The sequence below is a fragment of the Heliangelus exortis genome, chromosome 6 (assembly GCF_036169615.1).
Source record: "Heliangelus exortis chromosome 6, bHelExo1.hap1, whole genome shotgun sequence".
Lineage (NCBI taxonomy): Eukaryota > Metazoa > Chordata > Aves > Apodiformes > Trochilidae > Heliangelus > Heliangelus exortis.
Window position 1 is genome coordinate 6,639,828 of NC_092427.1, and position 27,614 is coordinate 6,667,441.

General features: G+C 39.4%; 1 protein-coding gene across 21 annotated transcripts in view; it reads right to left on the reverse strand.

Moving 5' to 3' along the window:
* R3HDM1 (R3H domain containing 1) overlaps positions 1-27,614 on the reverse strand; it is a 55,010-nt gene that overhangs the window by 15,426 nt on the left and 11,970 nt on the right. For 7 of the 21 annotated variants that reach the window (XM_071746480.1, XM_071746475.1, XM_071746484.1 and 4 more), the window contains 14 exons: positions 24,202-24,316; positions 19,749-19,827; positions 18,122-18,181; positions 17,900-18,040; positions 15,237-15,345; positions 15,045-15,140; positions 13,605-13,642; positions 13,472-13,522; positions 13,084-13,310; positions 10,255-10,509; positions 7,202-7,356; positions 5,343-5,444; positions 1,758-2,018; positions 1,131-1,251 (listed from right to left, as the gene is read on the reverse strand). In XM_071746480.1, coding sequence (XP_071602581.1) covers positions 1,131-1,251; positions 1,758-2,018; positions 5,343-5,444; positions 7,202-7,356; positions 10,255-10,509; positions 13,084-13,310; positions 13,472-13,522; positions 13,605-13,642; positions 15,045-15,140; positions 15,237-15,345; positions 17,900-18,040; positions 18,122-18,181; positions 19,749-19,827; positions 24,202-24,316 — 1,810 coding nt within the window. The remainder of the gene's footprint in view (positions 1-1,130; positions 1,252-1,757; positions 2,019-5,342; positions 5,445-7,201; positions 7,357-10,254; positions 10,510-13,083; positions 13,311-13,471; positions 13,523-13,604; positions 13,643-15,044; positions 15,141-15,236; positions 15,346-17,899; positions 18,041-18,121; positions 18,182-19,748; positions 19,828-24,201; positions 24,317-27,614) is intronic. The other 14 variants (XM_071746489.1, XM_071746491.1, XM_071746487.1 and 11 more) reach the window with 8 other exon arrangements.

The following is a 27,614-nucleotide window of genomic DNA, read 5'->3' on the forward strand; positions in this document are numbered from 1 at the left end:
TCCTGAGTGGGCATCACATCCTGATGGTTTTGAATTGACACAATCCTTCAAAATTCAGTTAACTGAACCCTGAACTTCAAACTGAACTGAACTTCAAGTGTTGCTACAATCAGAGCACTTCCTAGAATAACTGCAGAAGAGGTAACCAATTCCCCTACAGGCTACTTATAAAACAGCTAAAAATAACTCCTTTTAATATTTGTAAAAGTTGGTCTTTCATCTTATTTCTGTAGAGCAACACAAAGCTGGGGACAAAGGGAGGAATTAAAAAAATCCTTCCTGAAAGAAACTCAAAAGGACACCAAGTCTGCTCAATTAAGACATGGTATGAAAGTCTGGTTTTTAAGTCTCACTGCTTCCAGACATCACGAGTTACTTCTGAAAATTTTGATTGTAAGTCAAGATATTATTCAGAAGTAGATTCCTTTCAGGAATCCAAATCTTACTGAAGAATTCATAACAATATTTTTAAGTACTGGTAGCTACAGTTAAAATCTGTAAGGAATAAAAAAAGACAACAGGAAAGACAGGAGACAGAAATACAGGTTGAAAAGCTTGGAGAGGTAACTCAAAGTGTAGAAAAGTCTTTTCTAAAAACAGGAGTGGAAAACTCATTCTAACCAATGAAGTCTCATGAAACACTCTATTCAACACCCAGATGTGTACCTTTAATCATAGGACAGAAAAACAAATTAAAATAGTATCACCAGTAGCTTCTGCATGTCAGTCTTTTCATGTCACAGCATCTCAAATTGTTATATTCTGTTTAGAACCTAAGGTACATCTCTGTAATGTGGTATCATTTGAAGATACTAATTCATCTGACTTTGAGAGCTACTAAAAGGTTTGTAACTAAGTTAAATTTTTCAAATTATCCAATTCTAAAAAAAAAAAAATAAATTATCTTGTATTTAAAATGATAGCATAAGCCACTTGGAGTAATAGCCCAAATCTCATGCTTGATGAACAACTGACTCAAATCCTTCCACCTTTGGCTCGTTACACTTTGTATCCCATACCTGAACCTCTACCTCCATTTGGAATTACACAGCAAAATAAATTTAAAAAGCAAAACCAAAAGAGAAAGCACACAAGATGTTGTAATGAAATGCTGAAGAAGTTGAACAAACCTGTCTGCTGCCCAGGCTGTGCCAGAGGTTGGTTTTGCTGGGTGTTGTAATGGACAGACACGGGTCGGTATTGTTGACAGGAGTGCGGGTACTGACTGGGGGTGCAGTAACAAGCTGGCATCTAAAAATCAGGAATAAAAGAGATTCACTACCAGGAAGTTCATAGAAGGCAGATATCAAAGTGCAAAAAGAACCACGTGAGAAAAGCAGGATGCAAAGCTTATTAAAAGGTGCAACTGATACTAAGTGGTTTAGCAATTTCACAGCTCATACTGCATAAATTCTCTCTTTAACAGCTGATTTCTTCTCTTTTCACAATATAATTAACAATTCTCAGTGCCAATCTTCTACAAAGAAGCACTGAAACACCAGAAACAAGGAACATGAGTTTTACCAACTACAGTTAAATAGGAAAATTTATGTGATTACTGCTTCTCCAGTAAACTGTAGTCATTAAATTCAAAGCATGTAAGCCTGAAAAAAAAAAACAACCAACCCTAGAAAAACACAATTTATTAAGTATTTAATGCAGCAGTTGAACAGGGAGGCTTATGAGGAGGCTGATGTGAACACCATGATCAGTTTTTAAATACAGCTTTTTTCAGGATGACAAGAGAGCCACTGTACCTGTGGCACAGGCTGCTGCAGGTATCCCTGCTGCTGGAGTACTTGCTGGTTGACAGGGTGGCTGGATGGTGAGTAGCCTGGAGCAGAAACTGGTTGTCCAGAGGGTGTTGGAGGTGCAGCAGCTGCAATGATATAGCCAGGTTGCTGTGGGGGCTGGAGGACTACAGTGGACTGGAACATGGCAGCATGAGGTTCAGCTGGGTCAGCAGGGGGCTGGCGGGCAAGACTCATATGGCTAAACTGGGATCCTAGGTTGTCTTGCTGTGATAGTAAAAAAACCAAACAAAAAAAAAAGAAAAAAATACACATTCACAAATGCACATTCATGAAAAAAAATAAAATAGCCAAATATCTCTGTGAGTTTCAGATATGAATATCTGAAATCACTGTGCATTAGCAACATCAGCCAAAGAGCAACAGGAAAGAACACGGTGGAACAAAGCAGTAAATTAAATTCAGAGCTGACAGTAGGAGAGCACATTCAGAGACTTCACTCATTTCGCTGCAAACATTCTATTTCTGGATTACATCTGCCTCTATCTATTTACAGTAAAAGAATTCAATTGTCAAAAATAAACACAGAATTTGTGTCACTGACACTTCTGATTGGACTTTAAAGCCTAAATGAAAACATCTAACCCCAGTTAGAGCAGCAGAAGACATGAGTTTTGCTAAAGTAATGTTTGGTTTCAAGAGCAGGTTAATGAGGCTCTAACCTGAATAACAAGGTACATTCCATTAACTTGGTATTATACTAGATGCAAGTATTACTTGCTATCAGGCTAAAAAAAAATAATGGCTGCAAAAAATTTATTCTAGTGGTTCCTGTCTGTACTTTATTAACATCTGAAACTATGATATTGATTGCACTGAGCACTGCAGGAGTCCTGAGAAATTTGAAACTTCTATTAGTGTAACCCCAAGCAGCCTTTTTTTTTTAAAAAAAAAACAACCAAAACCCATGCAATTCATCATCAAATTGTCAACATCCTGGAAATTAGAAGTGATGAGCAGTACTGCATTTTTTTGCTAAACAGGAAGATGTGGTTTACTGTTCAAAAGTGGACTCTAAAAACTTTTGAAAAGGGAACAATAAATATATTTTAAGACCACCTAATCTTCTCTTAGATCACCCTGAAGAAGATATGCATTAAGAAAGGGTAAGTGCAATCTCTCTCTTTCACCACTTACCTGTTAATTTTTTGATGAAATTTTATTGTTCACAGGCCAAAGAAATTCTTAGTATCACTGGAAAAATGAATTTTCACCTAGAACTGTATTTAGAACATCTTTACATCACAAAAAGCCCTATTTTCATTCTTTATTGATGCCGACTGATGCAGCTACAACGCTCTTTTCTACACAGGATTTCACATTGTTTCTCATAACAGAAGCTTACTGGTATTTAACTGAGTTAACAGTACCACTAAAAAGGTAAAAGGGACAAACCCATTCTCTGCTTTAACAACCAAACACCTAACAGTGCCAGTGAATCCCAGCAGCAGGCAGCTCCAGTGACTGATAACAGCAATTTAAGCTCAACTCACACAAGAAGTTCACATTGTTGAATTAACCATTCTCATTTCATTACTAAGGAGGTAAGTTCAGTCCTCTTGTATTCAAACTCTCTGAAATAAGATGAGTAACAACATTGCTAACAAGACACCCCCCAGAAGGTGCAATTCCTTTTAGAGTCCTATTCCTAAAGTACAGGTAACAGCTATAATATAGTTCTTATTAAAGACAGGCTCTTGAATTCAGGTAAATCTGTCTCTATTATAAGACATTTCTGATTAATGTTTAAAAAAATAACAGCTCTGAAAACATACTAAAATAGCTACTCTATAACAATGGGGTGGCTTGAGCTGTGCTGGTTCCTAGGAGCCCACACAAACTGCTCTATCACTTCCCTACACTTAGCAAAACAGGGGGAGAAAATAAGATGAAAAACTCATGGGTCAGAAAAAGGAGGGGGAGATGACTCACCAAGTAATATCACAAGCAAACCTGACCTGACTTGGGGAAGATTTCATTTCCAATTAGTAACAGAGTAGGATGTAGTCAGAAACAAAAACAAAACTAAAACCAGCTTTTCCCCAATCCTCTGTTTTTTCCTAGGCTCAGCTTCATTCTCAACTCTTCTTCATCCACTTCCCAAGTGTCACAGGGGGATGGGGGTGTGACTGGTTGGTGACACCATCTCTGCTGCTCCTTCCTCCTCACATTCCTCCCTGCTCTGTCGTGGGTACCACCCACAGGACAGTCCTTAACACAGTCACTGAATTGTTTGGATTTGAATGGATCCTAAAGATCATCCAGGTTCACCAGGTCACCAGGACACCTCCCACTAGACCAGGAAGCTCAAGGCCCCATCCAACCTGGTTTTGAACACTTCCAGGGAGGGGGCAGCCACAGTTTCCCTGGGCAACCTGTGCCAGTCTCATGAACCTCCTCAATGTGTGTCCCTTCCACATGGTGCAGTCCTTCAGGAACAATTCCTGCCAGCAAACCTGCTCCACTGTGGGCTCCTCTCTCCATGGGTCCACAGGACCTCCTGCCCTCCACGGGCTGCAGCTTCCTTCAGGGCTTCTCTATCTGCTCTGAATGCGGGATCCTATATGGGCTGCAGGGGAAAAACCTGCTTCACAATGGTCTCCTCAAGCTTCAGGGGAATCACTGCTGCAGAAGCTGGAGCACCCTCCTCCCAACCTTGGTGTCTGCAGAATTCTCACTCCTGTCCCTCACAGCTGTTGCATGGCAGTTTTTACCCTTTCTCAAACACACTATCACAGAGATGCCACCAGTGCTGATGACTGACTGAGCTCTTGGCCAGCACAGGGAGCTGCCTAAAACTGGCTTTGTCCAACATGAGGACAGCTCCTGATCTTTTCTCACAGAAGCCTCCTGTGCAACCCCTCCCTGCTAACACAGCATTGCCACCCAAGCCCAACACAAAGAGGAACTCAGAGCATCAGAGCAGTATGAGGATCTGGCACACCTCAATTCTTGACCTCAATTCTCTAGTTCAGAGTACGCCTTGGATAAATACTCTCCTTTAACTAGGTTTCAGTTTCAATTTGTGTGAGGTTTTTTTTAATTTGTTTTGTTTTTTACAAGCAAAAGACTAAGAAATTTCATTTTCAGATTCTATTTATTAAGCAAGGGAAACTAGTGAAGTGGAAGCTTTGAGAGTTCTGGCAAAGCTGATCCCTCACAATGTATTAGCAGAAGAAAGAGCAGAGAGAAACAACACGAAAGAATGGAAAGAGGTTAATCCAGAACCACCAAAAGGTACTGACTGGCTAACAAAACAATTAGCACTGAAAATATGTTCTTTTGTAAAGGGAAATAAAATGTATCTTTACTACAGAAATATATAGATACAGCCTTAATCGTACACATTTCTGCTGAACTTGAAATAAGCACATTAAAATCCCAGGAACTATTTTCCCCCACTCAGGTAATACTTCCCTGTGCCTGAGGAGCCAGCCAGACACCACACACCACTTACAACCAACCAAGCCAAGGTCAGCATCCAGTACAGATTAACCCAAGCAGACAGGAGAGGAACAGAAGCTGCAGTACCACAGAGTATTGCTGTGCGGAGGAGACGGGCAGGAGCGGGGGTGGATAAGAGACTGCAGAGTATTGAACAGGCTGGGAGGAAGGCTGCAGAGGCCTCAGAGGCTGAAGAAACAACAGGTTTATAAACATGATTAACATCAGAGTAAGAGAAGTGAAAACAAAGTCTTTTGTAATAGAAAAAAGCAGCTATGCTCCATTACCGGAAAGGGAATGGACACTTTTTTTTTATGCTCAAGATAGAATTAAAACAAAAGTAATTTTTAGTATCTCAGTCTCCCAGCAAAAATAAATTTTGTTTTATATTATTTGTTATCTATTTTTCATATTTGCTGTAAGTCTCTAGAAGATACTTTCTTTTAGAGATATATTTAAATGCTAAAATGATAACTACACATGTTCTAAACATAATATGTTTCAAAGCATCTAAAAGCAGGATGAACTTACTACTAGCCACAATCTCAACATGTTACTTTCACTTATTCAACAACACTATAATGTTTTCCCTGGATTGTGGTTAAGATAATAATCTGGGCAGGTTCAACTCCAGTACCCATTGAGAAGGCAATCACTGATGTAGTAAAGAACTTGTGAACAAAACTGTAAATACCACACACACACTTCCATAAACTAGATAGGGAAAAAAGGTGCAGCTGAGACTCTTCCAAAACAGACTCTCCCTAACATGGCATCTGCAGGTGCAGTGAACCAAAAACTTAAACAGGCAAAACCGAGTAAGATAAAGGTTTAGATGAAGTTCTATAAAGAACGTTTTGATAAAAATTGAGAATTTGAAAACACCACAGGAAACTATATCCAGCAGCTTGGTGTCTGAACTAGCTGCTGTGAGAAGAGGTAGAACCCTCCCCCTCATCCCACCACACACACTCTGAGCTTTGCTTTCCTTGTTTAAGGGCTGAGGTCACCTTTAATCTGGCCTATTTGAATAAATTCCTCTTATACAAGAAAAGAATAATACACTTCAGTGTGCAGAGTAAGTCAATGTGCTACTGAAGAGGCACTCATACCCTATCAGTTTGAAACTACCTCTTCTGTGCCATGAGTACCACTTGTGCAGTACAGCCCAAGGATTCACCTGGATGAAAAATAACCTTCAGAAGAGGAGACAGAGATAGCAGCTGCATTAACTCTCTGCCCAGATTGCTGACTGGATTAGCATTAAAGCCAGGGGTAACCATGAGGTGTCACGAGGGCAGAAGGCAGAGCTTGTTTTCTCTAGGCTTGGTACCTTCTTGATAGGCAATGTTTCCATCAGCCTGGAGAAGAGAAGGCTCCAGGGGAAACTACAAATGACTTTTCAGTACCTGAAGGGGCCTACAGGAAGGCTGGAGAGGAACTGCCTGCAAAGGCCTGGAGTGATAGGAGAAGGGGCAATGGCTTTAAATTAGAGTAGATTTAGACTGGATGTTGGGAAAAAGCTCTTTACCATGAGGGCAGTGGAAAAATGGAACAGGTTGCCCAGGGAGGTGGTTGAGGCCTCATTTGTGGAGATGTTCAAGGTGAGGTTTGATGGGGCTCTGAGCAACCTGATCCAGTTGAGGGTGTCCCTGCTGACTGCAGGGGGGTTGGACTGGATGACCTTTAGAGGCCCCTTCCAACCCGAATTATGCTTTGATTCACACTAAAACATTTTCCCTATTTTTAAGAAAAGGCTGCCTACCATGTTCAGTCCTCAGCAGAACTGAGAGTTCTGAGGACTGGGGGGGGGTAAAAAGCCCAGTTACCCACACTTGTGTTGTTATTACTTCTTAACCTGTGCTTCAGCAGAACAAACCTCCCAATCCCTTGCTTTCAGACTGTCCCAATCATCACTACAAACACCATGTGTCTGACATGTGCACCTGTGAGAGGATGTGGTTGGCTGCTGACTGCTGCTGAGGTGCTGCAGAAAGAGGTGGCTGCTGTGGAGCTCCAGGCACTTGGGTCCTAACGGGTTGCTGAGGCATAGGAGGATTGTACACAACTGGAGTGCCATCTGGGTTAAGGAATGGCTGACCTGGAAGGTTGAAAGAGAACAAACACAACCAAATGACATCCAGCTGCATCATCTAAGTTTGGAGAAAATAAAACCAGAAATATTTACAGCAGGCAAAATGAATAAAATATTAACATTAACAAAAAAGTTATGCTGTTGTACATGAAAGATTTATGCCAAATCCCCACATCTATAATAGCAATGACTAAGCAGGACTCATTTGACAAGCTACAAGCAGTAAAAAAACCAAAACATTTAAGGTAGACAAAGATACCTCAGTCTTTACTTAGTAAACACAGATAAATGTTTTGTTGTATCCTGCTTATCTTGAAAACTCATTTTTAATTAAGTGGATTGAAAGAGTAATAAAGGAAAACTAAACTAAAACCTAAATAGCTTATTTAAAGGACCTTTTAAAAGGCTATTAAATTCCTTAATCAGTTTGAACAATCAGAACACAGGAGAGCAAATACTTTAAAATATACATATAAAGAAGTAACTGCAGTGGTACTCCCATAACTGCTAATGAGATTACTGCTAAAGGACTCCCTTGCCCTACTCATAGACAAAATAGCTTTTCGCTTCCAAATTTAATACTATTGTATTATTTTTCTACTTAGTAATTTGCAATTTCAATAGTACAGCAACTAAAGAAAATTAAAAAAGGAGCTACTTTAAAAAAAAATTATGAACAAACAGTGCTTCATTTTGGTGCCTGGCTTGGAAAAGCGCAAAACAAATCAAAGGAACAACAGGATAATTAGCAAGGACCTGTGTCTCACTCCTTAAATACATGTGTCCTGTGTGGGCTTGTTCTGATGCTTGAGGTCCAAATACTGATAAAAGTTTGTCCCTCCTCTGACTTACATATTTTCTTGTCAGAGAGTCTTTCCAGAAAGGTATAAACAGACTTTGCACCCTAGCCAGGGTCCTGTCAAAGCCAACTAAAGCTCCTTCAGACCTTTTAATTGCAACTGGCCAACATAAAAGTGTTGAAGAACTGCTTTTTCTTAATCACCATCTTCAGCTACTGAGGAGGACTCTACTGACCTAAGGTCATGAGATCTTCTGTCAGAAAGGTTGAGAAACTGATCTATGGGATTTGAACTCTGTCATTTGGAACAATGAAGCCAGACGAACAATTAAGAGTGTGATGATTTGAACACGAAGTTAATCAGAAGTTTATCTGAACCTTGATACTCCTTGTTCTAGAAGTGTACTTTATCTATTTGATGCTCATCAGATATTAAAATCATACTGTGTTATGAAAAACTATTAATAGCTGGTTTAAATATATTAAAAATGGACAAAATGTAGGAAGAATCACAATTTGAAAATCAAGGTAATTTTAATCAACACTGACCACAACTCTGTCACCTTTCTGAGGGGGGGAGGGGGGACAACTCACTATTTTTAAAATTACAAAATTGTATCATGTTTTAATTTAAATAATTTTCAAGCCGATGGTATTGTTTCAGTGTTACCTGTAGTATGGCCAGGCTATAAACCCTAAATATGAAGAATGCTGTCTGCCATTTTTCATCTTTTATGTGGAGTAGAAAGTACTCTAGTGTATACAAATACTAAATCCATTTTTCTAGTTAAACTTGTTCACTAATCATCATTTTTGTCTTCAGATGATCAACACACACAACAAAAAGTTCATGTGTAAGATGTACAACTATCATTAAAACTAGAAAGACTAAGTCAGTAGTACTATAGTCCAGCACCTAGAGTAAAGATGGCAAATACATTCTCCTCCAAATCCAATATGAAAATTATGATTCCAGAGATAGTCCTTTATAAACAATTTTAGCAGGGCTGATTTAAACCATTCATTTATATAGTAAAGTACTTAAGAGAAACATTAGGCAGCATATCAACATGCAGTCATCAATTAAAAAAAATCTACAATTGGGAAAAAAAGCAATTTGCACAAACGAAAAAGAGAAACTTATCTATTTCAACATGAAACATTTTAGTTATAGAATAATTTAATACCTGATTGTTCTAACTACCGTAGTGACGGGAAGTTAAGAACATTGTGTGTATTTATATTAAAACATAAGTCCATCTATAGAATGATGGGAAATACACCCTAGAGTATTTTCTTTTCTACTAGGAAAAAATTATTTAAAGTAAAATTAAAATAGAATAAGTTTCTAAAAATTATGATGTTACATAAAAGGTAAATTAAAATTTTCAGGATTTCTAAAGTTCTACAGTAAAGTAAAAGATTGCCCAGAGAATACTAACTAGTCATTTAATCCAGAGAAGCAGTTAAACAGCTCTTTGCATCTAAATTCTGAAGTATCCATTTCCTACTACTTACTAAAAATATCAGTATTGGCCAATTATGCCAATCTTGATTTAGTCCTGTGTTAAAAACTGACAAAACAGAAATTTAGAAATAGCAAGTATCTCATGCTTATTTCTTCCTCTTGTGTTTAGTCAGTGTCATGAGCACAGAGACACAAGAACATGCTGTGACTAACAAAGAAGTTGCTAAGTTCCTTCCAGTCAATGTTACTTTCTCTTCAGGCTCTCACCCCTCACTTAAACTGTTTATGGTAGCACTGGGAAAGACTTTTTCCCTCTCCTGAAAAAAGCTGAAGCAGTTATGATTTATTATCCAGAATGCAGAATAAGATTTTCATGTTTTGTGCAAGTCACTCATTAACATTTTACATGCAAGTTAAAACTCTACTAGAGAAAAGCAACTAAGTTCATTTTTTCTTTTGATCTTAGAGTCATGCTCTCTTTATAAAATAAGTGCAGTGAACAAACACAACCACAGGAAAAAAAAAATGAAAAAAACAGAAAAGGCAATACTGACATTCAGCCTTACGTACACAAACACTCGTGCATTTTTCTCCACGTTCTCAATTGCAATAAAAACATCCACAAGTGTGTACCAACCTGTTTGAGGGTTGATCAGAACACTGCCAGGGGGAATGCCTGCCGCTTCCAAGGGAAGCAGAAAGAAGCTACTGCTAGGAGGTGCCACTTGCCCGCTTATGCCACCATCAAAGGAAAGAGAGTTACTAGTGCTGACAGCTGGATAGCCTGCAGGGGTGCCAGGAGAAGGCTGGCTTAGAGCTGGCATTGGAAGAGGCTGCTGGCTGTGAGAAAGAGAACCCGTGGATGACCCTACACTACTAGAAGACTCTGAACCTAGGAAAGGAGTAACGAGAAATTGTTTTTACCTAAAGACAGAAACATCATGCTCACTTAAAACACATCATTGTAAATGCTCACCCTTAAAGCTCAGCATTAAGCACATGATAAAACAGTGGCCTTTTCAAGGATCAATTCAGCACTGCTTTGCACTGTCAAGTGAGGCTTTCATATCTACCTTGGATTTGCAGGGCAGAAAATACACTGTACTCATGCACACATGTTAATGTTCAGTGCATCTGCAACTCACCCAAGTGGTTGGTCACTTATTCCAAAATGCTGCACACAGCTGGATACACCCGTGGGATGGACACACAGCCTACAACAACAGCACGTGTGCAGTCCAGGGCATTACATGCACTGACTAAACACATCTTTTTATTCCTAGAGACCTTCTCTGACTTGCCTGCTGGGCAAGTTGAAAAACACTAAAAATCCTAAAACTATTTTTTTCCTTCTTTGACCAATTTTCAGACCAAAATCAAGAACATAGCTGGAAAAAATTACAGTAGCTTTAACTTAGCTTTATGCAATAAAAAGTTCAGATGAGTATGAAACAGCTGATTGAGAGCAATAGTAATTTTAGATATGAATGCCTAAAAACTTTGCAAGGCAGTGGAGAACCAGACCCTGACCCTTCTGAAAGCCCATGCATGCAGCTAAAAGCAATATCCCAAAAATCCGATATAGGGAGGTCTGTAGAACTGCACTGTTCCTACACCACTGTATCCCTAAATCTCTAGGTATACAGCTGGTCATAATTTTCATTAAGATTTTGCTATGATATTTGCAGTATTGAAGAGACAGAATATAGTTGCTTAACTTTAAGAACACTTCATTAGCAGCCTCTATACAATCTAGAAGAGATAGCAAAGCTCAGGGCTGTGAGAAGAGATGTGTTGTGAAGTTACTTGGCATTCATGAAATCTGTAATTGTAATCCTTTTACCTGTGTGTATGACAAGGCAGTATGGCTGGAAGCATCTGGTGATGCTGTATATTTTTCCTATTGCTAGAGAAAGTGAAATACAAAGCTATATTGCTTGTAAATTGGGCAAAATAGTGTATCCCAGCTCTTTAGCCACTTTCACCTGACTAGAGTTATTTTGATTAATTTGTTTGTAAGTGATCCACTTCTAGATTATGTAGAGAAATAAGGCTGAAGCCATCATAATTACAGCCAATTACATCCTTCATCAAAATGAACAAACAAAACCCATCTCAACACAGGCAAAATCACCATAACCTGGAACTGCAGTGAAGCAACAACCATCAAGGCAGGCATTTTAAGCTTTGAATGTTATCTCTCAGAATGCCAAAATAAAGCTTACAGTGAAATTTTGGGAGTCTTTTTATATTCTTGCAATTTAAAAAAGAAAAATTTCTAAGAATGTATATATTTCCATAAATATATATACAAACACTCTGGGCAAGTTGTAGTTTCTTTTCAAGCTGTGCCACACAGTATTACTACATTGCTAAATGAAATAACTCAGTATGATGGCACAATTACCTTGGACTGTATTTTTTTTTACACAAGTATACAATGGACAAAGAGGATTTGTATCTGGTTTACTCCACTAAGACAAAGAAGTGTGCTGATATACCTAATAATGTAGTGGTGGTTTAAGGGAAAGCAAACTATTTAAACAGCTCCTCATTATGAACAAGTTTTATAGATAACATCAAAGCCAAGCACGATACAGGCAAGCAATAATATTCTGTTTTTTCACAGTTCTGCATGAAATTCTCAAGTTGTCCATAGCTCCACATCCACAGCCCACCCATGGATCACATGCCTCAACATTCTCCACAACCAACATCATTGATTGGATCAAATTACTTTGGCATTTGAAACACAAATACTTACTAAATTGCATTTTTGAACCACAGAAGATTTATATCCATATTTTCTGAGATTTTTGTTATTAATTAAAAGTATCATGCAGCTTTGAAACCCAGACTCTTATATTTTCTCCAACATTTCTGAATCTTCAAATTAAACCGTACTTTTTGTTAAATTTAAGTGAATATTGATAAAATTCAACTTCTACATTGCTAAAAGATCAGATCAGTGGAACAATGGCACATGAAGAGAACACAACAAATATAACAAAAAATTTACAGGCTTTATGCTGTATTTCCTAGCTAGTAGGAGAGCAGCACACAGTTTCCTAAGACTGCAGAATACAGCTTTGCACACTGAAACTAAAGAGTTGAACACTGAATTTTTTATTTTGAATTAAGTACTTCTGCTGATAAATGTTTCCAAATCCTTTTGTATAAGACGAAGTGCATTTCACTTCGAGCCACCTGCAATGCACTTTAAAATTTTACTTCCAAAGTCAAAAGGCTTCATTTGATTTTTAACCTGAATTCTAGCCCTCCAGGGCACTCCCTAGGTTGGCAGCCATTCCATGTATGCAGCACCCACTGTATCCAGAGGGAGTTGGATGCATGGAGCACCTACAAGACTGAGGTGCCAACGTACAAAATGCAACACACGACAAGTATGAAACCACCAGGTACTTCACTGCTATGTAACTGTGTATTTGTACAGATTTTATTATACCTGTCTTAGACAGCCTGCCTGTGCTTTTGCTGCTTCCAGAGCTATCTCCTCTTGTCAGAACTGATATCCCACTGAAGCTGCTGGCTTTGGTTACAGCTGGCTTCAGATTGCGGATGGAGCTATCAGAGTCGGTGCTGCTCCAGGGCCGGGGTTCACAATACTTCAGCTCATTCTCAGTACTGCTCTGATGGCTGTTGGCTGATCTCCCTGATGTTTCCTTATTGATTCTGTAAGTTATAAACTAAACTTTTAGCACAAGCATCAATTGCAAAATGAGAGAAAAGAAATTACAAAAAAAAAAGGAAGGGAAAACAAACAAACAAAAAGGTGAAATGCATGCAGAATACTTTGGAATTTTATTTTTTTTTTTAATAAAAGCATCAAATACCTAAGTATCTGTCGTCTTTGTTGTGTATTATTAGTTTCTTCCTCCTGGATTCTGTTGACATTTTAATAAGATAGCTTAATATTTATTAAGAAAATAGAAAAGCAAAACTGAATGAAAGTGCAAATTTTCTTACCTTTTATCAGTGAAATAATTCTCTTGGGAACACAGGGACTGAGGGGCAAAGAAGTGCAGAAATTAATATAAATGGTACCTAGAATCCCTACCACAGCACAGCTAGAAAAAGTGTTGCAATTTGGAGTCCTTTGCTTTATACATGAAACTTTACAGCATCCCCTTTATATCAAGCTACCTGGAAACTTAAAAACTCTTCGGTCGATAATTTCCGTGCTATGTGAAATGAAAAAAGAACAACATAAAAAGGCCCATCTGCAGGAAATAAAACTTCACATTAGAACAGTTACAGCGCTGACCATTTTGCTTAGAGCAGTGTTTTTCTGAAGTCACAATTCTTCCATTAAGCCTTGGCTGCTTTATATGACTTCCAGCTGATGTGTGATTTCACAAGTCTGCTAACACCACCTGACTTGCCTTGTCTTCTGCTTGGAAGTATGAAGTGGAAGATGGCAGTGGCTACTGCAATAACTGTACCAGTTCTTTGGGTGTAAGTATGCATAGGCTAAAAGGCAGACAGAATACACAATCAAAAAGGCTATTATTAACTTCAGTTACCACATCCCTGACTGTGACTTCTAACATTTGGTACAAAGCTTTTAAGGGTACACAGAAGGGTGTGTGAATATGGAAAAGGAAAACGTAATTTAATATCCAAAATATCCTAACTAGGATGAACAAAAAAAAAACAAAACACTTTTGGAAAATATCTAAGTAGAGCACATTGGCCTCTCAGAGCCCATCGGTCATCACTCTTTCTTTAGAGCAAGAAACTGGTTTTGGATGTGCAAGAGCTACAGCTCACTCTCTACAACTACCTGAAAGGAGGTTGTGGCCAGGTGGGGGTTGGTCTCTTTTCCCAGGCAACTCTCAGCAAGACAAGAGGGCACGGTCTCAAGTTGTGCCGGGGGAGGTTTAGGTTGGACATTAGAAAGAATTTCTTTACAGAGAGGGTGATCAGACATTGGAATGGGCTGCCCAGGGAAGTGGTGGATTCTCCATCCCTGGAGATATTTAAAAAGAGCCTGGATGTGGCACTCAGTGCCATGGTCTGGGAACTGCAGCGGCAGTGGATCAAGGGTTGGACTTGATGATCTCTGAGGCCCCTTCCAACCCAGCCAATTCTGTGATTCTATGATTCTGAATGTTAGAAATAATAGCTAAGGGGCAAAATAATGCATTGAAAGAGGAAATGCTTGATAGCACCAAAAGATTTCTTGAAGGTTACTTGAGTTTCACACAGTAGTGATTAGAGAAAGAAGAAAAATTTTTGGTACCTTCACTATAATTTAAAACTCAGACCACACTAATGATTCCTAGCTGCTCAGGCCCCTTCATTAACTTCTTTCCAGGAAACTTTCTGTATCTTTTAACAAAAACCACGCGTGTATGTGTGTGAAGTATTGATAGAAAACACTGTAAGATTTTCTTTGATACATACATCTTGTGCAAATATTCTTTCTCTAGCTCTCTGATACTCTTCTTCACGTTCTTCTATGGATTTACTTCTTCTGTCATCTTTTAATCGTATTCTCATCTAGATTAAGTGATACAGTGTCAATTTCTAGAGGAAAAGAGTATAAATACAGAGTCAACTAGAGCAAGTGGGAGGAAACAATCCAGATGTACTTACCTGGTTGTCATCTTTGTCTAAACTAGAGTTATCTCTTTTAAGGATGTACCGCTTCTGGAAATCATCACTCTTCTCATCCTTTATATGCTCACAAAACTTTTGGTCAGGTCTATGAAAAGTGGTTAAAAAGAAAAGATTTATGGTTTTGTAAATATATACTATACATAGTGGAGCAAACTGAAATATACTCAAGATTAATGTTAAATATACTTAATATTCTAACTGAAGTGATAGATTTTGGTTGTCCAGGCAATGGAGAAGGTACCAAAAACATAAAATGATGCGTGCCCCTAGCAAGTCCTGTTCCTGAGGCATAACAAACCTGCTTTTAAAATCTCTTCCTCCTTCAAAGCTTTTGCTTCTATTTCCAATTAAGGTGGCAAGCAAACCACATGCCCTTAGGGAATCAGAAGTGCTCTTGAATCCAGACTGGTGCCATGCAATAGATAGTGGGCATGCATGGAAGTGAACAGAGGTGCTTTCTGCTAGAGCTGTAATACCTCAAGAATTCGTTTCAAGGGAAAGGTAAGAAGATAAGAAGATAGAGGAGAAAGCATTGAAACTTACAAAACTCTACAGCAAAATTAAGTAGAAATAAGCAAGAGGAGAAGAACAGTACAATGCAGGCAAGCAAGAGCTTCTTAAGATCACAGTGAGAGGATGAAGCAACAGTTATATATATTGTTTTGATGTTTATCTACTTTGTAAAAGAAAATGAGTTATTTTGCAAGCTCTTGTTACAAAAAGTAGCTATCAAGTACAAAGACAACAGTACTACTACTATCATAAGAGAAGTTCTCAGACAATCAGGAAATAGCTGCCTAATAAACGATAAAAAATTTGTGTAATCCTTTATTTCTGCTATTTATTCATTAACCAGGACATTGGTATGAAGGCAGGAGATCTTTTTCTATAAAACAGCCAAGCCTAACTATCAGTTACTGGATGCCCAAACATAATTAGCAGGCATTTCAGAGAACCTTTAGACTGTCTTACCTCTTTGCTTTTAAAGGTCCCTGAATTTACTGCCCTGCAATCACCAACTTCCCACTCCACTGAGACGTCCCAGTATGCACTGGGTTGTTGATGTCAGTAACATCACTGCTCGGCGATGGAGCCGGGAATCTGCCTATGAGGAAAAGGTAAGTTTGGTTTTATTCAACGTGGAGCAGATCTCCAAGGTTTTCTTTCTAAATTCTTATTTTATATCCAAAACGATTTAAAATAAGAATACTGAAAACATTCAGAATCTTCATGTCTGCAGGTTAGATGAAATGCCTGCTAATTAGTAACTACACCTATAGGGGGCTTCCAGAGGATATAAGCTATTTAAATACAGTCTGGAAATAAACAAAACAAAAAAGGCATAAATGATGAAATCATCTTTTAATAGTGGATCATCTCTTAATAATAATATTTTAATAATTCTTATTCCACACTTGAAGTGCTAGATTGAAGCTTCAGTCTAGAGATGCTGGAAGATGCAAAGGCAACAGATTTTAAACGTATGACAGGTCAGTTTAGGCAGAGAAAGTATAGCCAGACCAAAAACACATATGTGAATATGCAAGTTATTTAACACATATTTAGGTTCTATATATTTTCATAGAAACTTTTGAGAAGGAAACTGTTTAGTGCAAGTTAAATTTCAGTGTGATATATTATTTCAGTTCTACTGACTCTAAAATTAGGGTGGATAATTAGGGGTTTTTTTCCCCTCAAAGCTGTAGAGAGTGTACACAGAGAGCTGTAAACCACTTTCATGTTCTAATCATAGCATGCTTAACAAAACACCCCAAGAAAAATGGTGTCAGGCAAATGTGTTTAAGTTGAAATTAGAAACCAGGTAGCATAACTATACCCACACATTAGTCCTTTGTCTTTTTGAGAGAGAATGAAGAGACAGAGCAAGAGCAGAAGACAGAGAGAACAGCTGGGTCCTTTGAAAACCTCAGCTATGCACGGGGTTTGTGGTTGCTGTGGCCCCAGGGCCACTTTTTCTGCCACATGGATTTGCCTCGTGGTTTCTTCAAGAACTCCCCAGCCCACACAGTTAAGCAGCACACTGGGACTTGTTAAGTGGGTTGACACTTCCACTGATGGGATGTCTGGTTGCTCTGCTACATTTATTTTTCTAAGGTCATTAGAGATCTGTAAGCCACCTTATTCCAGTCAAGCAACATCTATGCTTGAATATTCCCAATAGATTTTTTACAGTACAAAAGCCAAAGTTGTGTAAGTCTTGTCCCTTCCCTTCACCAAATCAGAAATGACCCAGTTCTAAATGAAGGGCTGATTTTGCTTTCCAAAATAAACAAAGAATGTACTTTGTACATTTTACTGGTGTAAATCTTCAAGCAGACAAATAGTTGATAGAAATTCATATTTCATGGAAACAAAGCTGGAAAAGCAACACAAATTCTGCATTTACAAGTAACATCCTTTTTTTCCCCAAAGAAAAGTTTAAATATGAAACAGGTCACATTATGACAGAGCACTGGAACATGAACAATAAAGATCTTGCTGCTACCTCTCCTTGCTGCATGGTTCCCAATGAGTAAATATATCTGGTGCTATATCACTGCATTATGTACCTCAGATTGTTAAGTCTATGCACTTTTTTTTTTTTTTTTTTTTTTTTTTTTTAAGACTTTTACACTTACATTCTTGTATTGCTAGTTTTATTTACTATGACTGACTTCCCACTCTGGTCCACGTTGTGCTCTAATCCAAAGTAAGCAGCTACCCTGTGCAACAGCATTCTATGGTAAGATGTCATTGGGGGGAACTTTTTTCTTGGAACTCTGGAAGAAAGGAATAGTAGTTTTATTAAATAAACAGGAATACTCTTGAATTCTTTTTTCCTATAAGAATACAGTACTTACTCATTATTACCAATGAAATCTATAATTTCCTGCTCTAATTTCAGCAGCGTCATTCTGTCCCTGAAAATAAAAACACAGCAACTCACATATGAGACACTCCAATAACAGCAGCTGTATTCACCTGATGTATACACAGGTAAGATCTGTGATCAAGGGATGATGGCAGACTGTAAACAGGATCACCAGGTATTAAATGCAGTATTTTAAGAGCAAAGTATTAATTTCTCACTTAGCTATAACTTATTGAACCCATCTAATGAGACAGGCTCCTCTCAGAAATCAGGACACAAAGATCCTACCACCACTGGGTAGGCTCACCCAGTATCACCCAGTAGGCTCAACAGAAAGTACAGTCACTGACAAGACACTCTCAAGAAAAAGGAAAAGCAGTGACTAAATTGTCTCTTATTAGCTAGCACAGGTAGGTAGATAGATTTGCAGAGACCTGAGCTGGCCCTCAGATTGTGAAGAACATCACGGGCTCACAGAGACACAGTGTGACAGAGCACTGGTGACAGGAGGCACTGCTATGACACACCAATAACACAGTGGTGAAAAGACAGCACACACTGCTATGTGATGGATGTTAAGAGAGGATGAAAAAGCTAAAACTCAAGGTGACAGAAATGAACATTAGCTGAAACGCCATAAAACAGAAGTCTTAAAAATGATTCTGCCAGTTCCCATAAATCATTAATATGTAATGAAATTAACTGTCCCATGGTTCTTAATTTCTGAACGTAACTAAGCTTCCCAGTTATTATACATGTTAAACCACAGCAGATTTTTACCTTCAGTTTCTTATTTTCACTGGGATGCTTTGATTCCAAACATGAACAATTACAAGAGTACAGAAGTCTGTGCTGGATAATTTCACTCTATAGGACAAAATGCTGTTGGTCCCCTATCTTTTTTTTTTTTTTTGCCAATAAAACAGGATCCAAATACCTTATCAGATTGAAAATCGTAAATGAAATATACATTAATAATGCAGTTTAATAGGTTTTGCAACAGCAGCACAACTCCACTGAGAATTTTCTTGCCACAGTACAAAACCCCATTAAGGCAAAGACCAAACAAGAGAGACAGCAATATCTCAATGCAACAGAACCGTGTCAACTCTGTTGCCAGAAAATGATGGACTTGAATTAGATCAGACTTGGTTTCTGATGTGCAGAGTGATGATTTGTGCCTCTAACTATGGCTACATGGCACAGCTTAAAAAAAAAGTTTCTATGTCTGTAAATTCAGTGCAAGGCAGATTAAAGTATGAGAAGCTGTCTAGTATCTAACAAGCAGATGCTAAAAGAATAAAAGTTTTAGAGACAAAGTATAAGAGTCCCTTCAGGGACAGAAGTGCACACAGATAGAAATCATTACCAGCTTATTAAACATTAAAAGCTTTAAAACCATTTCAGTGTCCTATATGTCTGTTCATATAACACAAATTAGTGGACTGGTGCTTCAGTTAGCTCGTGCAACAAAATCTCATCCAAAATAACTGACATATAGTATTAGACATGGAGGAGGGGCACACAAAAAAAGAAAACAAACCAGAAACAGGTGGTGTTACCCCTTAGGCACCAACAAGAAAGAAAATCAGACAGGTGACATTACATATGCTTACCTGGGATTGTTTTTTAATGTATTTACTAGAAATTCATGAAGATCTATACCAGTAGAATCTGTATATTCTTGGCTGGAATCTAAGGGGGGGGCGGGGTGGGGGAAGAGAGCAGAATTACACTTTAATATTAAACATTAATAGTATATTTTTACAATTATTGCTGAACATGGTATTTATAGATCAACACTATATAACAATTGGGCATGTTATTCTCAAAATTAAGCACTTTCAGTTTCCAGGGAAAAGGCTCACAAGTGAAAAACCAAAACAAAACCAAAATAGAGAACACAACAGCAGCTTCCCCCATTCCCCTAATTCAAGCATGATAGAGATGCAAAAGCTTCAGTAACACTGCCAGTCTATTAATAAATTGTTGGAGCCTTCAAAGCAGTGTATCACCTTCAGTCACCCATTTCTCAATATGCCACACTGCAGTGTTGTATGCACCTCTGTGGACAAGCAGCTGATCTACAGAATTACAACATGCTGCCTAAAGAAATACTGTCATTCAGAATGTAAACAGTTTAGTCTTCAGAAATGTTATTTTGTGTTATTAAAAAAAAATCCTTGTTTTGTTGGACTTTGTTTTCACTACATAATGTTTCGAGGTCTTTAAAGTCTCACAACCTTCTGCCTGCTTTCTGGTTCCAGTGAAGCAAAGTATTCAAAATTGTTTGTTCTCTAAAAATCCATCACTGGAAGAACTTATTTAACAGCAAATCTTGCTTTCAATGAGCACCTTCCAGAGTTCTAGGTCTTAGAAGCAAAAGATAGAGGTGTTTTAACAATATTTTTTTGAACAAGATTTCTTCCAAGAACTTACATGTGAGCCTAGTATCAAGTTAAGCACAAATCAAACTTATGCCTATGTCCTAGCTGTTGCAGATGTATTTGTGGTCAGTACAGAGAGAGCAGTCATGGCAAATTAGCTTCTATTGGCAACGAGGGTACTACTGCATGAAAAAGGGTAAGATTTATTGGAGACAGAATCCCTACAGGCTTTTTCATTAGAAGCAACAGTGCTGGCAGAGCAGCCTCTTGGCATAGCAGGAAACTGGGTTACCAAAGAGTCCAATCCTTGAAAATGAGACCTAATTTTTTTCCTGGAGAGAATCCAAGTCCACCTGAGGACAGGGAACCTCCAGTGCCCTAAGGAAGAACGACAGTGAGTTTTCTTTATCTGCATATGTGATTTGTGATTACTATGGAATCGGAGGGGAAGGAGGGGAAGGAGGGGAAGGAGGGGAAGGAGGGGAAGGAGGGGAAGGAGGGGAAGGAGGGGAAGGAGGGGAAGGAGGGGAAGGAGGGGAAGGAGGGGAAGGAGGGGAAGGAGGGGAAGGAGGGGAAGGAGGGGAAGGAGGGGAAGGAGGGGAAGGAGGGGAAGGAGGGGAAGGAGGGGAAGGAGGGGAAGGAGGGGAAGGAGGGGAAGGAGGGGAAGGAGGGGAAGGAGGGGAAGGAGGGGAAGGAGGGGAAGGAGGGGAAGGAGGGGAAGGAGGGGAAGGAGGGGAAGGAGGGGAAGGAGGGGAAGGAGGGGAAGGAGGGGAAGGAGGGGAAGGAGGGGAAGGAGGGGAAGGAGGGGAAGGAGGGGAAGGAGGGGAAGGAGGGGAAGGAGGGGAAAGGAGGGGAAAGGAGGGGAAAGGAGGGGAAAGGAGGGGAAAGGAGGGGAAAGGAGGGGAAAGGAGGGGAAAGGAGGGAAAGGAGGGAAAGGAGGGAAAGGAGGGAAAGGAGGGAAAGGAGGGAAAGGAGGGAAAGGAGGGAAAGGAGGGAAAGGAGGGAAAGGAGGGAAAGGAGGGAAAGGAGGGAAAGGAGGGAAAGGAGGGAAAGGAGGGAAAGGAGGGAAAGGAGGGAAAGGAGGGAAAGGAGGGAAAGGAGGGAAAGGAGGGAAAGGAGGGAAAGGAGGGAAAGGAGGGAAAGGAGGGAAAGGAGGGAAAGGAGGGAAAGGAGGGAAAGGAGGGAAAGGAGGGAAAGGAGGGAAAGGAGGGAAAGGAGGGAAAGGAGGGAAAGGAGGGAAAGGAGGGAAAGGAGGGAAAGGAGGGAAAGGAGGGAAAGGAGGGAAAGGAGGGAAAGGAGGGAAAGGAGGGAAAGGAGGGAAAGGAGGGAAAGGAGGGAAAGGAGGGAAAGGAGGGAAAGGAGGGAAAGGAGGGAAAGGAGGGAAAGGAGGGAAAGGAGGGAAAGGAGGGAAAGGAGGGAAAGGAGGGAAAGGAGGGAAAGGAGGGAAAGGAGGGAAAGGAGGGAAAGGAGGGAAAGGAGGGAAAGGAGGGAAAGGAGGGAAAGGAGGGAAAGGAGGGAAAGGAGGGAAAGGAGGGAAAGGAGGGAAAGGAGGGAAAGGAGGGAAAGGAGGGAAAGGAGGGAAAGGAGGGAAAGGAGGGAAAGGAGGGAAAGGAGGGAAAGGAGGGAAAGGAGGGAAAGGAGGGAAAGGAGGGAAAGGAGGGAAAGGAGGGAAAGGAGGGAAAGGAGGGAAAGGAGGGAAAGGAGGGAAAGGAGGGAAAGGAGGGAAAGGAGGGAAAGGAGGGAAAGGAGGGAAAGGAGGGAAAGGAGGGAAAGGAGGGAAAGGAGGGAAAGGAGGGAAAGGAGGGAAAGGAGGGAAAGGAGGGAAAGGAGGGAAAGGAGGGAAAGGAGGGAAAGGAGGGAAAGGAGGGAAAGGAGGGAAAGGAGGGAAAGGAGGGAAAGGAGGGAAAGGAGGGAAAGGAGGGAAAGGAGGGAAAGGAGGGAAAGGAGGGAAAGGAGGGAAAGGAGGGAAAGGAGGGAAAGGAGGGAAAGGAGGGAAAGGAGGGAAAGGAGGGAAAGGAGGGAAAGGAGGGAAAGGAGGGAAAGGAGGGAAAGGAGGGAAAGGAGGGAAAGGAGGGAAAGGAGGGAAAGGAGGGAAAGGAGGGAAAGGAGGGAAAGGAGGGAAAGGAGGGAAAGGAGGGAAAGGAGGGAAAGGAGGGAAAGGAGGGAAAGGAGGGAAAGGAGGGAAAGGAGGGAAAGGAGGGAAAGGAGGGAAAGGAGGGAAAGGAGGGAAAGGAGGGAAAGGAGGGAAAGGAGGGAAAGGAGGGAAAGGAGGGAAAGGAGGGAAAGGAGGGAAAGGAGGGAAAGGAGGGAAAGGAGGGAAAGGAGGGAAAGGAGGGAAAGGAGGGAAAGGTATGCCTGATAAAGCAACTGCACGATTGAATGCAAGTGATCAATAATTTAGTTATAACCACTAAGACTGATGCTCAAATTCCACCATTTCTATTTTGGCAGCTACTGAATTGTAAAGTAATTTATCTCCAGAGGAAATACTAAGTGAATTCAAAACAGCTACCTCTACCTTATTCATTTTGTCACATTGCTCTCAACTCCTCATCATTACTTAACATTAGTAGGTGGTTTGTTTGGGAGCCTTTTTTGGGGAGAGGGTGAACAGGTTGGGTTTTTGCAGGTACTTTAATAGTCAAGCAAGTTAGCTCTGAAAGAACACCATAGTTTTTTTTAAGGCATCATTTCAAAGACTAAGATTTATAAAGGCAGTTAAGTTCTCCATCCTGGTGCTTTTTATTTCACAAATACCAAGCTGTCAGCTGGGACAAGATGCTCTGAAAGGCCACATGAAGAAGGCCTTATAGAATTGAATGCCACAAGACAGACAAGTGCTACCTGTTTCAAGAAGAATTCTAGCTTTAATGGGATTTCCTACACAAAGGTTGACCTAAGATGTCAAGATAAATGTTCTTGATACTCTATATACAGCAAGAGTTGTACAGTGATTTGTCAATTTAAGTGCACAAAGTCTTCTGCCCTTAGGAGACATCAAGAAATACGGACACAGACATGCTTATATCATTAATTTTATGGCTCTACTCCAGATTAAAAAAAAAAAAAAATTAAAAAAAATTCAGCCGATAAAATAGATCTTCAACCCAGAATGCAGAAGTATTGAAGTGAAAACATAATACTTGACAATTTTACTTAAGTAGTTCTACCCTTGCTGTAAAACTTTTATAAAAAAATTCTAAGTATTATCAAAAGTGAAATAAACAAATAAGAACACTGACTTCCGTTAAATAAAGATCACAAGAAGTACAAAGGTTGCTGTCATTCTCACTTAAGTTTAACCAAAAGCTGTAACAGGGCTTACGAGTAAGATTGATTTTGCTGCCTAGTAAAGTCACTTTTACAAAGGACACTTGGACACAATGGAGGCAACACAACTCCTCTTGTGCTGATCTGCACAGCCAGACAGGCAAGCAAGGAAAAGCATTTGCAGGAGATACATTTGTTTGATGAAGCCTCCAAGGCACTGTATTATCTGGGACCAGTTCATTCTCCAGCTCAAAGAGGTGTGATACTTTTGAATAATATGCTAAGAAAAAAAAAAAAAAAAAAAAAAAAAAAAAAGTAGTGCTTTGCAATGATGTCCTTGAAGCAAACTGCATTTTCTCTAAATATTATCATCTACACGGTACATTTAAAAGCATAATGACAGATAGCAAACCTCTTGATAACATTTTTCTGGACAGCTTATCACTGGATTTTTCCTTTTCTGCTTCATCTTTTGCAGGCTTTTCTTCTTTTTCAAAAGACTGTGACAACTGGATCTGAATTTTCTCCTGTCAAAAGTAAAAATCAGTCATCACGGAAATTATTTCAAACAATACCTGCAGGAGAACTGTTTTGTACAATATTACCTGCAAAATGAAGAAGTAACATGGAAATAACTGTCTTCATAGTCTTTCCGATCCCCCATGTACTTCACATGACCACAAAATTATATTTATCAGCAAATCAAAAACCATAGAAAGCATATCAAGCACCATACTCATTTTAGAATTTGCACACACTTCCAGGCCCTGAATGCTATTTCAAAATTAATCCAAAAGATCTTATTTGATACACATGAATACATTCCAGTATTTCAGATGTATTTATTTTTACAGCTTCTAAATTTAAGTAATGTAGCATCCACAAAGCCTTTTCCCTTCCTCACAGTACTTGACTATAAAAGCTTGTTTTAAATTTTGATTGTTTACATCTAGAGAAAAAAAACACAAACCAAATGTTTCAATCTAAGAGACCAATATTCCCAGATGTCCAAATTAGAAAAATAATATTTACAGTACAACATAAAGACAAAATTTGCAAACCCTGCAATCAACCAAGACATAGATTCTTCCTGTGCATTTTGCTATAGTATCTTTGTGTGCATTTATGTCAAAATCAGCATTTTTATAAAAGTAGGTAATGTAAAACCAGTTTCCCAAATACAGCAAAAAAGAGTTTCCCTTTGAAATCACAGTGACATAACAGTCCCCTAACCAGTGGAATACTGATTTGTTTTTCATGCTTCTTCACTCTTTAACAAGATTTTCAGTGAAGAACTAACATGCTTCAGACAGCCAAACCAGAGGAGATAGGGGGAAATGGAGGCAAGAACAGTGGCCAAGTCTTGTAACAACACTACTCCCCCACTACCTTTTAACTGCCTCAGATGTTGATTTTGCTCCCCAGATGCCAACTAAGCAGATACTGCCACTCCCCATTCCCCAAGAACATCTGATCCTTCCCAACTCAAAGAACCTGCCCCTCACCCATTCTTGCCTATACTTTTCTGCCCTGCACCCAATCCTTTCCCATCTAAGTCCTCACTCTTCCTTCAAATCCATTCTTACCCACAGCCAGGCACCTGCTCTAAGCTTCTCCTCACGTGTCATTCCACATACTTGATCTCACTCATGTAAGCTGGCCAGAGTTAAATATAGTCAGGATTCACCAGGGCTAAGGACTGTTTCACATGCAAGCACATCCTTGCACAACCTGCAACAACGCCCTCCCTGCCCCAGCACACCCAACTGCTCTTTCTGCCTTGACTTTCGCAGAGTTGGCCAATGGGAATCCTACACAAATGAGGTTATGGTTAAAAAATAGTTTCAAGATGCATTTTTGGAGCAACAACTTTTTTCAAATGAGAAAAGATATTAGCTGATGTTTTATCAGCTATTTCATTATTTCCACCCTTATCTTAAATGTTCTAATGGAAGTTATTAGTGTGTATACACTCTGAAAAAAACAGCATTACAAGAGTGAAAACTTCTTAGTTTTGAGATTATCTATACCCAAATGTCATAAAAACCAATCACTAATAATGAACTCTTCTGTATAATTCTGTCTTGAGAACTCACTAGGCTATAAACCTGAAAAAATTCAATACAAATCCCTGCATTCCTCACCTCATAAACCTGAGTATAATCCAAACGTGTAATGAGCTCTGTGGTGACAAAAATTTACTCGTACTGTTCACCTAGTAGCTGCAAAACAGTTACTTGAAAAACAAACAAACATGATTTAGGTCTTACTAAGTAATTATTTCTGAATGTGATCCACCAATGTTATTTTCAATTTTACAATAATACTCTATAAAACAATCAGTAAATTAAGGAAATTTTCATAGTCTAATATTCTTTCACTAGAAAACTGGTTGACTACATACTCTACACTCATGCAAAGTAAAATCATATAGCAGTAGTCAAATTCTTTCTGTAAGTAATCATTTTCATACTTCTTTCCCCAGTGAGAGCTAAAAAAGGAACAGCCATCTGAACAGCCAGTTCCTTTACTACCACCAATTCTACTTCAAAGTGTGATACAACAGAGCTGTGTACACCAAAGGGCACTTGCTTGTGATTTCATGCTATAAAAACTGCAGCATCTAATTAAATATGACCTACTTGACTGAAAAGCTGTTGAAAAAATCTTTTAACTTCTATTCCCCTGAAATTCTTTTAATCCCACTCTATTTGTAGTAGGTCTCTGCTGGCATACTGATTCAGACTCCTCACTGTAACTCAGATCACCTATCTCAAGTCCTCCTTGTAGCAGAAGAAATTGTAACCAAATGCTGATTGAACAGGAAAAAGCCAAACAAAAAGCAAATGCCCCCAAACCCGATAAACTCCTCCAGATTAAAACACTTGAGAAAAAGGTAAGAGTTAGGAAACATTACAAGATATTACCCAAAAGCTCTATGTCCTGGGGTCTTGGCTTATTACCAGCAATCTCCAAAATCAACAATCACCTGAATTTACACAAGTCAGTATAAACTGACATTACAGACCTTGGTCTTCTCCCCCCAGACTCCTCCCTCCTGTTGTTTTATTTTGCTGAAGATGTTCCATCTTTTGAAGGTTTATTTACTAGTTACCCACGGTAACAACTGTCATTCATATGGAAACAACCCTTCCTTAAAGAGCTGCTATGGATCGTCCTTTCCTAATGTACTTTGGATTAGAACATAAAGAATCAGAACAACTCCTGCACACCTAATATTTAGGCAATGGACGGCAGGAGAATGAAGAGTTATTGTATTTACTAAGATAAAGAGCAAATAAATCTGTTACATTCTTTCTTCTGTAACAAATGTACCAGCTTGTACTTTCATAGCACTTTCTAGCAGAGGGCTGCCAGAGCTTAAACCATCAATGGTTTAAAAGGTTGTAAGCTTTTACCTAGTTACCTGGGTAAGAAACAGTATCTTTTCACATTGCAATTGCTGAAGAAAATATAAACAAGGGTATCAGACAAAAAATTGATCTGCTTAAAACAATCTGTCTGGTCTGTTACCCTCTTTCATTATTATGGCTTTCTGAGGAGCAGCAGCCACCGGTGACTTGCTAAGTGCCTTCTCCACCTGCATATGCCCAGGAGTCTGACCTTGCTAAGAGCTGCTGTAAACAGTTGTATGGAAGGGCTGGCTGAGAAAGTTATCCCCAAAATCACACCTATTCCTAGTCAAGTAAGTATATTTTTCATCATATCAAGGCTAACACTTAGTCATCATTGAAAACTGGGATTCGTCAGGTATTACCAACATTATCCTGAATTTTACTCTTCCTAACTCTTAACAACTGTTTT